General features: G+C 28.4%; 1 protein-coding gene across 4 annotated transcripts in view; it reads right to left on the bottom strand.

Moving 5' to 3' along the window:
* The window catches only part of LOC138326072 (sodium-dependent lysophosphatidylcholine symporter 1-like), a 34716-nt gene extending 22591 nt beyond the window's left edge, over nucleotides 1-12125 (bottom strand). For all 4 annotated transcript variants that reach the window (XM_069272199.1, XM_069272198.1, XM_069272201.1 and 1 more), the window contains exons 1-4: nucleotides 12008-12125; nucleotides 11169-11295; nucleotides 1238-1316; nucleotides 927-1057 (exon numbers count right to left, since the gene is read on the bottom strand). In XM_069272199.1, coding sequence (XP_069128300.1) covers nucleotides 927-1057; nucleotides 1238-1316; nucleotides 11169-11295; nucleotides 12008-12063 — 393 coding nt within the window. In that variant the 5' untranslated portion in view covers nucleotides 12064-12125. The remainder of the gene's footprint in view (nucleotides 1-926; nucleotides 1058-1237; nucleotides 1317-11168; nucleotides 11296-12007) is intronic.
* Between the last annotated feature and the right edge of the window lie 1825 nt (nucleotides 12126-13950).

Below are 13950 nucleotides of genomic sequence, written 5' to 3'. Positions count from 1 at the left end.
TATCACAATTAGAGTAAGTTATCACACAGAGTAAGTGCTCGATATCACAATTAGAGTAAGTTATCACACAGAGTAAGTGCTCGATATCACAATTAGAGTAAGTTATCACACAGAGTAAGTGCTCGATATCACAATTAGAGTAAGTTATCACACAGAGTAAGTGCTCGATATCACAATTAGAGTAAGTTATCACACAGAGTAAGTGCTCGATATCACAATTAGAGTAAGTTATCACACAGAGTAAGTGCTCGATATCACAATTAGAGTAAGTTATCACACAGAGTAAGTGCTCGATATCACAATTAGAGTAAGTTATCACACAGAGTAAGTGCTCGATATCACAATTAGAGTAAGTTATCACACAGAGTAAGTGCTCGATATCACAATTAGAGTAAGTTATCACACAGAGTAAGTGCTCGATATCACAATTAGAGTAAGTTATCACACAGAGTAAGTGCTCGATATCACAATTAGAGTAAGTTATCACACAGAGTAAGTGCTCGATATCACAATTAGAGTAAGTTATCACACAGAGTAAGTGCTCGATATCACAATTAGAGTAAGTTATCACACAGAGTATCAGTGCTCGAGTTATTCAATCTTTATTCAAGGTGGTGGTTTGATGAAAATGAATTTGACAAATTACAACCGAATTAGCGAATAATAAGAGTTAAATGATAACTTTGTGGAACATAGTTTGAAGTATCGGTTAGGACAAATTGCATAGGTTGAGAAAAAAACAAATTTCGCTCGGCAAGGTATTATGCAAAGATTGAATGTATTTCTAAAATATATATCCTTGGTTTAAGAGCTTAAATAGAATGAAAATGAATTTAATTTTGAATTTTGGACAAGAAGTTCATCAAATATTGAAGACATAATTATAATATCACACTGGCAAATACATTTCGTTCAAAGACACTGACCTGATCTTTAAGTTGTGTAGGGGATGCGGTGGCCTTCTCGTCCTTACAGTCCCCTGCTATACGGTACTTATTGATCATTTGTCCCTGTACCAGTGACGCCAGCAGTACGCCCACAGCCTCCGATACCATCCCTGGAACAAAGGACCAACAAATCTGTCTCCGAGTTACAGAGACGTAACATTGATAACATGAGAGTCTCTTACACCAATAAATATAATTGTTTATTTTGTTTATTACAAGATTAACAATATACTGTAAGCCAATGCCGATTTATTGTTTACAGTATTACTGACTCTGAATTGAATACTTACTGTAAGCTGTAGCAGAGTCCCTCTCTTTCTGACTACCAGTAATATACATGGTTAAGGACGTGTACGGCACGTGAAGACACTATAATAATATAAACAAGAGATCCCAGAGGGATCTTGGCGCCCACCAAAGCATGATCTATATCTGACAAAGGAAAGATGAATCTTTTCTCTACTTTTTAAACTTTTTCAAACATACTACATATAAAATTTCAGACAGATCGCTTCAGTACCTTTTGAGAAATAGCGGTAACAAACTTCAACTATCAAAATCCAAGATGACTCCTTGGCGGCCATCTTGTTGATCAATCGGTCCCAAATAACAATATGCACAACTAGAGCCCTAGGGGAACCTACATATGAATTTTGAGACAGATCCCTTCAGTACTTTCTGAGAAATAGCGATAACAAACTTTAAATATCGAAATCCAAGATGGCTGCCTGGCGGCCATCTTGTTAACCGATCGGTCCCAAAATGCAATATGCACAACTAGGTCCCTAGGGGAACCTACATATGAAATTTGAGACAAATCCCTTCAGTACTATCTGAGAAATAGCCATAACAAGCTTTAACTATCGAAATCCAAGATGGCGGCCTGGCAGCCATCTTGTTCACCGATCGGTCCCAAAATGCAATATGCACAACTAGGTCCCAAGGGGAACCTACATATGAAATTTGAGACAGATCCCTTAAGTACTATCTGAGAAATAGCCATAACAAACTTTAACTATCGAAATCCAAGATGGCTGCCTGGCGGCCTTCTTGTTTTTCCGATCAGCCTCAAAATCTGTATGGCACAACTAGGGACCAAGGGTAACCTCCATGTGAAGTTAGAACAAAATCCCTTCAGTAGTTCTCAACAAATATCGATAACAAACTTCAACTGCCAAAATCAAAGATGGCTGCCTGGCGGCCATCTTGTTTTTCCGATCAGCCTCAAAATCTGTATGGCACAAATATGGACCAAAGGGACCCTCCATGTGAAGTTTGAACAAAATCCCTGCAGCAGTTTTTAAGAAATAGTGATAACAAGCATTGTTTACGGACGGACGACGGACGACGGACGCAGGGCGATTTGAATAGCCCACCATCTGATGATGGTGGGCTAAAAATGAAATATTTTTATAGGCCATAACGGTACAATATAAAAAAAATTTATCGGGCCATAACGGTACAAAATAAAATATCTTTATTAGGCCATAACAGTACAAAATAAAATATTTTTATAACTACATACTTGAACTGAATTGAAATATATACTATATAAGAACTATATGTACTATACCATACTCACATTTCAAGACGAAAATGTATTCAACATAATTTCTGACAAGTTATGGTACAAATGACTTTAAATGAGTGTTCATTTACATGGGATTTTATGGAACGAGCTTAAAAGGTTTTTATATTTGCGAGCCATATGTGACCATATGTTGTTGTTTTTATCGACTAATCATACAAATAAACTAAATCAAATTTTATATTTCTTTTAGACAAAGTTAACATGTATCTACACATAAATTTAATTCATATAATGTGCAGCATAAAACCGAAAATGTACTTATAACGTCTAACTAATTGTCTTATTATACAACAAGAAACCAAACTGTATTAGTACATTTAACGTTATATGTTGTATTGTTATAAGACAATTAGTACATTTAACGTTATATGTGGTATTGTTATAAGACAATTAGTACATTTAACGTTACATGTTGTATTGTTATAAGACAATTAGTACATTTAACGTTATATGTTGTATTGTTATAAGACAATTAGTACATTTAACGTTATATGTGGTATTGTTATAAGACAATTAGTACATTTAACGTTATATGTTGTATTGTTATAAGACAATTAGTACATTTAACGTTATATGTTGTATTGTTATAAGACAATTAGTACATTTAACGTTATATGTGGTATTGTTATAAGACAATTAGTACATTTAACGTTATATGTTGTATTGTTATAAGACAATTAGTACATTTAACGTTATATGTTGTATTGTTATAAGACAATTAGTACATTTAACGTTATATGTTGTATTGTTATAAGACAATTAGTACATTTAACGTTATATGTTGTATTGTTATAAGACAATTAGTACATTTAACGTTATATGTTGTATTGTTATAGACAAAAAGTACATTTAACGTTATATGTTGTATTGTTATAAGACAATTAGTCATTTAACGTTATATGTTGTATTGTTATAAGACAATTAGTACATTTAACGTTATATGTTGTATTGTTATAAGACAATTAGTACATTTAACGTTATATGTTGTATTGTTATAAGACAATTAGTACATTTAACGTTTTATGTTGTATTGTTATAAGACAATTAGTACATTTAACGTTATATGTTGTATTGTTATCAGACAATTAGTACATTTAACGTTATATGTTGTATTGTTATAGGACAAAAAGTACATTTAACGTATTTGTATTGTTATAAGACAATTAGTATTTAACGTTATATGTTGTATTGTTATAAGACAATTAGTACATTTAACGTTATATGTTGTATTGTTATAAGACAATTAGTACATTTAACGTTATATGTTGTATTGTTATAAGACAATTAGTACATTTAACGTTATATGTTGTATTGTTATAAGACAATTAGTACATTTAACGTTATATGTTGTATTGTTATAAGACAATTAGTACATTTAACGTTATATGTTGTATTGTTATAAGACAATTAGTACATTTAACGTTATATGTTGTATTGTTATAAGACAATTAGTACATTTAACGTTATATGTTGTATTGTTATAAGACAATTAGTACATTTAACGTTATATGTTGTATTGTTATAAGACAATTAGTACATTTAACGTTATATGTTGTATTGTTATAAGACAATTAGTACATTTAACGTTATATGTTGTATTGTTATAAGACAATTAGTACATTTAACATATATGTTGTATTGTTATAAGACAATTAGTACATTTAACGTTATATGTTGTATTGTTATAAGACAATTAGTACATTTAACGTTATATGTTGTGTATTGTTATAAGACAATTAGTACATTTAACGTTATATGTTGTATTGTTATAAGACAATTAGTACATTTAACGTTATATGTTGTATTGTTATAAGACAATTAGTACATTTAACGTTATATGTTGTATTGTTATAAGACAATTAGTACATTTAACGTTATATGTTGTATTGTTATAAAGACAATTAGTACGTTATATGTGTATTGTTATACAATTAGTACATTTAACGTTATATGTTGTATTGTTATAAGACAATTAGTACATTTAACGTTATATGTTGTATTGTTATAAGACAATTAGTACATTTAACGTTATATGTTGTATTGTTATAAGACAATTAGTACATTTAACGTTATATGTTGTATTGTTATAAGACAATTAGTACATTTAACGTTATATGTTGTATTGTTATAAGACAATTAGTACATTTAACGTTATATGTTGTATTGTTATAAGACAATTAGTACATATAACATATATGTTGTATTGTTATAAGACAATTAGTACATATAACGTTATATGTTGTATTGTTATAAGACAATTAGTACATTTAACGTTATATGTTGTATTGTTATAAGACAATTAGTACATTTAACGTTATATGCTGTATTGTTATAAGACAATTAGTACATTTAACGTTATATGTTGTATTGTTATAAGACAATTAGTACATTTAACGTTATATGTTGTATTGTTATAAGACAATTAGTACATTTAACGTTATATGTTGTATTGTTATAAGACAATTAGTACATTTAACGTTATATGCTGTATTGTTATAAGACAATTAGTACATTTAACGTTATATGTTGTATTGTTATAAGACAATTAGTACATTTAACGTTATATGTTGTATTGTTATAAGACAATTAGTACATTTAACGTTATATGTTGTATTGTTATAAGACAATTAGTACATTTAACGTTATATGTTGTATTGTTATAAGACAATTAGTACATTTAACGTTATATGTTGTATTGTTATAAGACAATTAGTACATTTAACGTTATATGTTGTATTGTTATAAGACAATTAGTACATTTAACGTTTATATGTTGTATTGTTATAAGACAATTAGTACATTTAACGTTATATGTTGTATTGTTATAAGACAATTAGTACATTTAACGTTATATGTTGTATTGTTATAAGACAATTAGTACATTTAACGTTATATGTTGTATTGTTATAAGACAATTAGTACATATAACATATATGTTGTATTGTTATAAGACAATTAGTACATATAACATTATATGTTGTATTGTTATATAAGACAATTAGTACATTTAACGTTATATGTTGTATTGTTATAAGACAATTAGTACATTTAACGTTATATGTTGTATTGTTATAAGACAATTAGTACATTTAACGTTATATGTTGTATTGTTATAAGACAATTAGTACATTTAACGTTATATGTTGTATTGTTATAAGACAATTAGTACATTTAACGTTATATGTTGTATTGTTATAAGACAATTAGTACATTTAACGTTATATGTTGTATTGTTATAAGACAATTAGTACATTTAACGTTATATGTTGTATTGTTATAAGACAATTAGTACATTTAACGTTATATGTTGTATTGTTATAAGACAATTAGTACATTTAACGTTATATGTTGTATTGTTATAAGACAATTAGTACATTTAACGTTATATGTTGTATTGTTATAAGACAATTAGTACATTTAACGTTATATGTTGTATTGTTATAAGACAATTAGTACATTTAACGTTATATGTTGTATTGTTATAAGACAATTAGTACATTTAACGTTATATGTTGTATTGTTATAAGACAATTAGTACATTTAACGTTATATGTTGTATTGTTATAAGACAATTAGTACATTTAACGTTATATGTTGTATTGTTATAAGACAATTAGTACATTTAACGTTATATGTTGTATTGTTATAAGACAATTAGTACATTTAACGTTATATGTTGTATTGTTATAAGACAATTAGTACATTTAACGTTATATGTTGTATTGTTATAAGACAATTAGTACATTTAACGTTATATGTTGTATTGTTATAAGACAATTAGTACATTTAACGTTATATGTTGTATTGTTATAAGACAATTAGTACATTTAACGTTATATGTTGTATTGTTATAAGACAATTAGTACATTTAACGTTATATGTTGTATTGTTATAAGACAATTAGTACATTTAACGTTATATGTTGTATTGTTATAAGACAATTAGTACATTTAACGTTATATGTTGTATTGTTATAAGACAATTAGTACATTTAACGTTATATGTGTATTGTTATAAGACAATTAGTACATTTAACGTTATATGTTGTATTGTTATAAGACAATTAGTACATTTAACGTTATATGTTGTATTGTTATAAGACAATTAGTACATTTAACGTTATATGTTGTATTGTTATAAGACAATTAGTACATTTAACGTTATATGTTGTATTGTTATAAGACAATTAGTACATTTAACGTTATATGTTGTATTGTTATAAGACAATTAGTACATTTAACGTTATATGTTGTATTGTTATAAGACAATTAGTACATTTAACGTTATATGTTGTATTGTTATAAGACAATTAGTACATTTAACGTTATATGTTGTATTGTTATAAGACAATTAGTACATTTAACGTTATATGTTGTATTGTTATAAGACAATTAGTACATTTAACGTTACATGTTGTATTGTTATAAGACAATTAGTACATTTAACGTTATATGTTGTATTGTTATAAGACAATTAGTACATTTAACGTTATATGTTGTATTGTTATAAGACAATTAGTACATTTAACGTTATATGTTGTATTGTTATAAGACAATTAGTACATTTAACGTTATATGTTGTATTGTTATAAGACAATTAGTACATTTAACGTTATATGTTGTATTGTTATAAGACAATTAGTACATTTAACGTTATATGTTGTATTGTTATCAGACAATTAGTACATTTAACGTTATATGTTGTATTGTTATAAGACAATTAGTACATTTAACGTTATATGTTGTATTGTTATAAGACAATTAGTACATTTAACGTTATATGTTGTATTGTTATAAGACAATTAGTACATTTAACGTTACATGTTGTATTGTTATAAGACAATTAGTACATTTAACGTATATGTTGTATTGTTATAAGACAATTAGTACATTTAACGTTATATGTTGTATTGTTATAAGACAATTAGTACATTTAACGTTATATGTTGTATTGTTATAAGACAATTAGTACATTTAACGTTATATGTTGTATTGTTATAAGACAATTAGTACATTTAACGTTATATGTTGTATTGTTATAAGACAATTAGTACATTTAACGTTATATGTTGTATTGTTATAAGACAATTAGTACATTTAACGTTATATGTTGTATTGTTATAAGACAATTAGTACATTTAACGTTATATGTTGTATTGTTATAAGACAATTAGTACATTTAACGTTATATGTTGTATTGTTATAAGACAATTAGTACGTTATTTAACGTTATATTTAGTTTATGTTGTATTGTTATAAGACAATTAGTACATTTAACGTTATATGTTGTATTGTTATAAGACAATTAGTACATTTAACGTTATATGTTGTATTGTTATAAGACAATTAGTACATTTAACGTTATATGTTGTATTGTTATAAAACAATTAGTACATTTAACGTTATATGTTGTATTGTTATAAGACAATTAGTACATTTAAACGTTATATGTTGTATTGAAATTATAAGACAATTATTATAATTAGTACATTTAACGTTATATGTTGTATTGTTATAAGACAATTAGTACATTTAACGTTATATGTTGTATTGTTATAAGACAATTAGTACATTTAACGTTATATGTTGTATTGTTATAAGACAATTAGTACATTTAACGTTATATGTTGTATTGTTATAAGACAATTAGTACATTTAACGTTATATGTTGTATTGTTATAAGACAATTAGTACATTTAACGTTATATGTTGTATTGTTATAAGACAATTAGTACATTTAACGTTATATGTTGTATTGTTATAAGACAATTAGTACATTTAACGTTATATGTTATTGTTATAGACAATTAGTACATTTAACGTTATATGTTGTATTGTTATAAGACAATTAGTACATTTAACGTTATATGTTGTATTGTTATAAGACAATTAGTACATTTAACGTTATATGTTGTATTGTTATAAGACAATTAGTACATTTAACGTTATATGTTGTATTGTTATAAGACAATTAGTACATTTAACGTTATATGTTGTATTGTTATAAGACAATTAGTACATTTAACGTTATATGTTGTATTGTTATAAGACAATTAGTACATTTAACGTTATATGTTGTATTGTTATAAGACAATTAGTACATTTAACGTTATATGTTGTATTGTTATAAGACAATTAGTACATTTAACGTTATATGTTGTATTGTTATAAGACAATTAGTACATTTAACGTTATATGTTGTATTGTTATAAGACAATTAGTACATTTAACGTTATATGTGTGTATTGTTATAAGACAATTAGTACATTTAACGTTATATGTTGTATTGTTATAAAGACAATTAGTACATTTAACGTTATATGTTGTATTGTTATAAGACAATTAGTACATTTAACGTTATATGTTGTATTGTTATAAGACAATTAGTACATTTAACGTTATATGTTGTATTGTTATAAGACAATTAGTACATTTAACGTTATATGTTGTATTGTTATAAGACAATTAGTACATTTAACGTTATATGTTGTATTGTTATAAGACAATTAGTACATTTAACGTTATATGTTGTATTGTTATAAGACAATTAGTACATTTAACGTTATATGTTGTATTGTTATAAGACAATTAGTACATTTAACGTTATATGTTGTATTGTTATAAGACAATTAGTACATTTAACGTTATATGTTGTATTGTTATAAGACAATTAGTACATTTAACGTTATATGTTGTATTGTTATAAGACAATTAGTACATTTAACGTTATATGTTGTATTGTTATAAGACAATTAGTACATTTAACGTTATATGTTGTATTGTTATAAGACAATTAGTACATTTAACGTTATATGTTGTATTGTTATAAGACAATTAGTACATTTAACGTTATATGTTGTATTGTTATAAGACAATTAGTACATTTAACGTTATATGTTGTATTGTTATAAGACAATTAGTACATTTAACGTTAATATGTTGTATTGTTATAAGACAATTAGTACATTTAACGTTATATGTTGTATTGTTATAAGACAATTAGTACATTTAACGTTATATGTTGTATTGTTATAAGACAATTAGTACATTTAACGTTACATGTTGTATTGTTATAAGACAATTAGTACATTTAACGTTATATGTTGTATTGTTATAAGACAATTAGTACATTTAACGTTATATGTTGTATTGTTATAAGACAATTAGTACATTTAACGTTATATGTTGTATTGTTATAAGACAATTAGTACATTTAACGTTATATGTTGTATTGTTATAAGACAATTAGTACATTTAACGTTATATGTTGTATTGTTATAAGACAATTAGTACATTTAACGTTATATGTTGTATTGTTATAAGACAATTAGTACATTTAACGTTGTATGTTGTATTGTTATAAGACAATTAGTACATTTAACGTTATATGTTGTATTGTTATAAGACAATTAGTACATTTAACGTTACATGCTGTATTTGTTATAAGACAATTAGTACATTTAACGTTATATGTTTGTATTGTTATAAGACAATTAGTACATTTAACGTTATATGTTGTATTGTTATAAGACAATTAGTACATTTAACGTTATATGTTGTATTGTTATAAGACAATTAGTACATTTAACGTTATATTTGTTTGTAACAATTAGTACATTTAACGTTATATGTTGTTGTATTGTACATTTATATTTTTATCAGACAATTAGTACATTTAACGTTATATGTTGTATTGTTATAAGACAATTAGTACATTTAACGTTATATGTTGTATTGTTATAAGACAATTAGTACATTTAACGTTATATGTTGTATTATTATTAGACAATTAGTACATTTAACGTTATATGTTGTATTGTTATAAGACAATTAGTACATTTAACGTTATATGTTGTATTGTTATAAGACAATTAGTACATTTAACGTTATATGTTGTATTATTATATGACAATTAGTACATTTAACGTTATATGTTGTATTGTTATAAGACAATTAGTACATTTAACGTTATATGTTGTATTGTTATAAGACAATTAGTACATTTAACGTTATATGTTGTATTGTTATAAGACAATTAGTACATTTAACGTTATATGTTGTATTGTTATAAGACAATTAGTACATTTAACGTTATATGTTGTATTGTTATCAGACAATTAGTACATTTAACGTTATGTGTTGTATTGTTATCAGACAATTAGTACATTTAACGTTATATGTTGTATTGTTATAAGACAATTAGTACATTTAACGTTATATGTTGTATTGTTATAAGACAATTAGTACATTTAACGTTATATGTTGTATTGTTATAAGACAATTAGTACATTTAACGTTATATGTTGTATTGTTATAAGACAATTAGTACATTTAACGTTGTATGTTGTATTGTTATAAGACAATTAGTACATTTAACGTTATATGTTGTATTGTTATAAGACAATTAGTACATTTAACGTTATATGTCAATAAAGGATAATGTTAAATGTAATTATTGTCTTATAAGACAACAAAAATATCGTGATAATAATTTGCCGCAAATATGTTTCAAATACAGGTTAAACGTACCTGTGTAGATCACGTTGTGAAAAGTCGTTATTTATAAAAACGCCATGCTAAAATGTAGCAAAGATAGGTTTACTTACAGTTATCATGTTCCGATATACTCACCGTCAAAAACCCCTGGAATAAACAATAGAAGGCAAAGTAGTACGCAAGTTTGCCTTCGTCGCTTAGGTCAGGAACGTACCACAAGAAAAAATAGGTTACACATCCTAAAGGAGTGGAAAACAGTATCCTACAATGGAAATATGAATACAAAAATCGCATTTCTAGTATTGAATCTATACAGTGCTATATATTATGAAAGCCTTTTCGTTTCATAAAACTTTAAGTGAAAATTCATTTTACATGAATGCGCGTGCATATAGGATTTTGTTTCAAAATCATATCTAACGGAAATATGGTCAACATAATCTTAAATAAAATTATAAAGCTGCTTTAAATTGGAAACACATTTTAATGCACAGTCCTACTGAATGAGTGAATAGTTTCACAACGCTAAAGTTCAAAACATTATAATGACTTTGGTAGTTTGATTTCATTCGACCAATTAGTCTGAAGATAATATCGATAAACTGACATAAGGCGTAAATCAACCGAACTAATTGATTTACGTGTATAAACTGAAAACCATTTTCCCGCGGTTTTTTCCCGCGTTCATGTATTTTGTAATCCAAAGGAATTTGCAAAATAATTTTCTACGATAATATTTCAATTTGGCAGAGACCAATTCGAATTGTGCTATTCTCAGAAGAGAAGTATTTTGAGACAAACTTTCAACTTATAGACAGTAAAGGCTCCAAGAAAATAGGAGCTTAAATAGAGTGGCCTGAATTATATTCGAGAAGAATAAGAAGAAGTTTCATAATACAAAGTCTTATAAGTCTAGCACACGACTAATAATTGTCGCGATTGGTTTACAGCACCGTGGAAGGAGGTATACCTACCAAGGTCTGAGCTTGCCGAATCTCGTGGTTGTACGACTGACACAGAGTCCAATCATGGGATCAGTAACGGCGTCCCAGGCCTTCCCACTGAACACAATGACGGACACATACAGCGGCGGGATCTAAAATATACAGAAGTATAACGTGGCGCTACCCACTGCACACAATGACGGACACATACAGCGGCGGGATCTAAAATATACAGAAGTGTAACGTGGCGCTACCCACTGCACACAATGACGGACACATACAGCGGCGGGATCTAAAATATACAAAAGTGTAACGTGGCGCTACCCACTGCACACAATGACGGACACATACAGCGGCGGGATCTAAAATATACAGAAGTGTAACGTGGCGCTACCCACTGAACACAATGACGGACACATACAGCGGCGGGATCTAAACTATACAAAAGTGTAACGTGGCGCTACTCGTATAGGTACAGTTTTAATATAGATGATGCAGAAGTTTCAGTTTACAACCTTACCTGACAATAACTGTCCTGAACAAAAATTAACAGTAACTGTGACAATTTATGTGGCATATTTTTCCTGTTGCTAATTATCCCTTTTTAAACATGAAAAAAACGACGTCGTGCGACAACACTAAAAACCATATATTTTAAAACAATGAAAACAATTGTTGAAAGGGACCTTTTTGATAGATATGTTACTTAAATCCTTTAATGAATTCAAACATTTTTATCATGTCTAGACATTTATCAATCAAATCAAATTTAGGAGGTGTACCATTTTGGGTACTCAAACATGCTGAAACACAGGGCTAGATCGGGCATGCTTCAAAGCTCTCTATTTATAAATATATGCACTGCTGACAAGTAAACAAATCATGACATTAAAAATGAAGGCATTTATTTGTGGAATGTTAAACGAAAAATTCGGATTCAAGCACACGCAGGAAAATTTCAACAATTTTCTTCATAAAGTGTACCATTTTGGGTAGCGTCGCGTTAGGAAATAATCCGGATATGCAGATATATTTTGTAAGAAAAACTTTCACTTTTCTAGTAATTATATAAACAGCAAGGATGAATTGTAACTTCGTAAGGACCAGTAACTTTCAGACAGGACAGGTAACTTTACGGGTCAGCCGGTCCTCAGGGCTAGCAGGAAAAAAAACTTTAGGGAGAACACTGGGGACCTCACCACGGATAATTGATTGGTTTATAAATCTTAGATCGTTCTGGGGCCTCACCATGGCTTATTGATTGGTTTATAAATCTGAGATCGTTCTGGGGCCTCACCATGGCTTATTGATTGGTTTATAAATCTGAGATCGTTCTGGGGCCTCCACCACGGCATATTGGCTTATTGATCGTTCTGGCCTCACCAATGGTTATTTATAAAATCTGAGATCGTTCTGGGGCCTCACCATGGCTTATTGATTGGTTTATAAATCTGAGATCGTTCTGGGGCCTCACCACGGCTTATTGATTGGTTTATAAATCTTAGATCGTTCTGGGGCCTCACCATGGCTTATTGATTGGTTTATAAATCTGAGATCGTTCTGGGGCCTCACCATGGCTTATTGATTGGTTTATAAATCTGAGATCGTTCTGGGGCCTCACCATGGCTTATTGATTGGTTTATAAATCTGAGATCGTTCTGGGACCTCACCATGGCTTATTGATTGGTTACCACGGCTTATTGATTGGTTTATAAATCTGAGATCGTTCTGGGACCTCACTACGGCTTATTGATTGGTTCATAAATCTGAGATCGTTCTGGGGCCTCACCACGGCTCATTGATTGGTTTATAAATCTGAGATCGTTCTGGGACCTCACTACGGCTTATTGATTGGTTTATAAATCTGAGATCGTTCTGGGGCCTCACCATGGCTTATTGATTGGTTTATAAATCTTAGATCGTTCTGGGACCTCACCACAGCTTATTGATTGGTTTATAAATCTTAGATCGTT

This window comes from Argopecten irradians, chromosome 6 (genome assembly GCF_041381155.1).
Source record: "Argopecten irradians isolate NY chromosome 6, Ai_NY, whole genome shotgun sequence".
Lineage (NCBI taxonomy): Eukaryota > Metazoa > Mollusca > Bivalvia > Pectinida > Pectinidae > Argopecten > Argopecten irradians.
The sequence above is the reverse complement of the archived record's forward strand: the minus strand, read 5'-3'. Positions and strand labels throughout refer to the sequence as shown.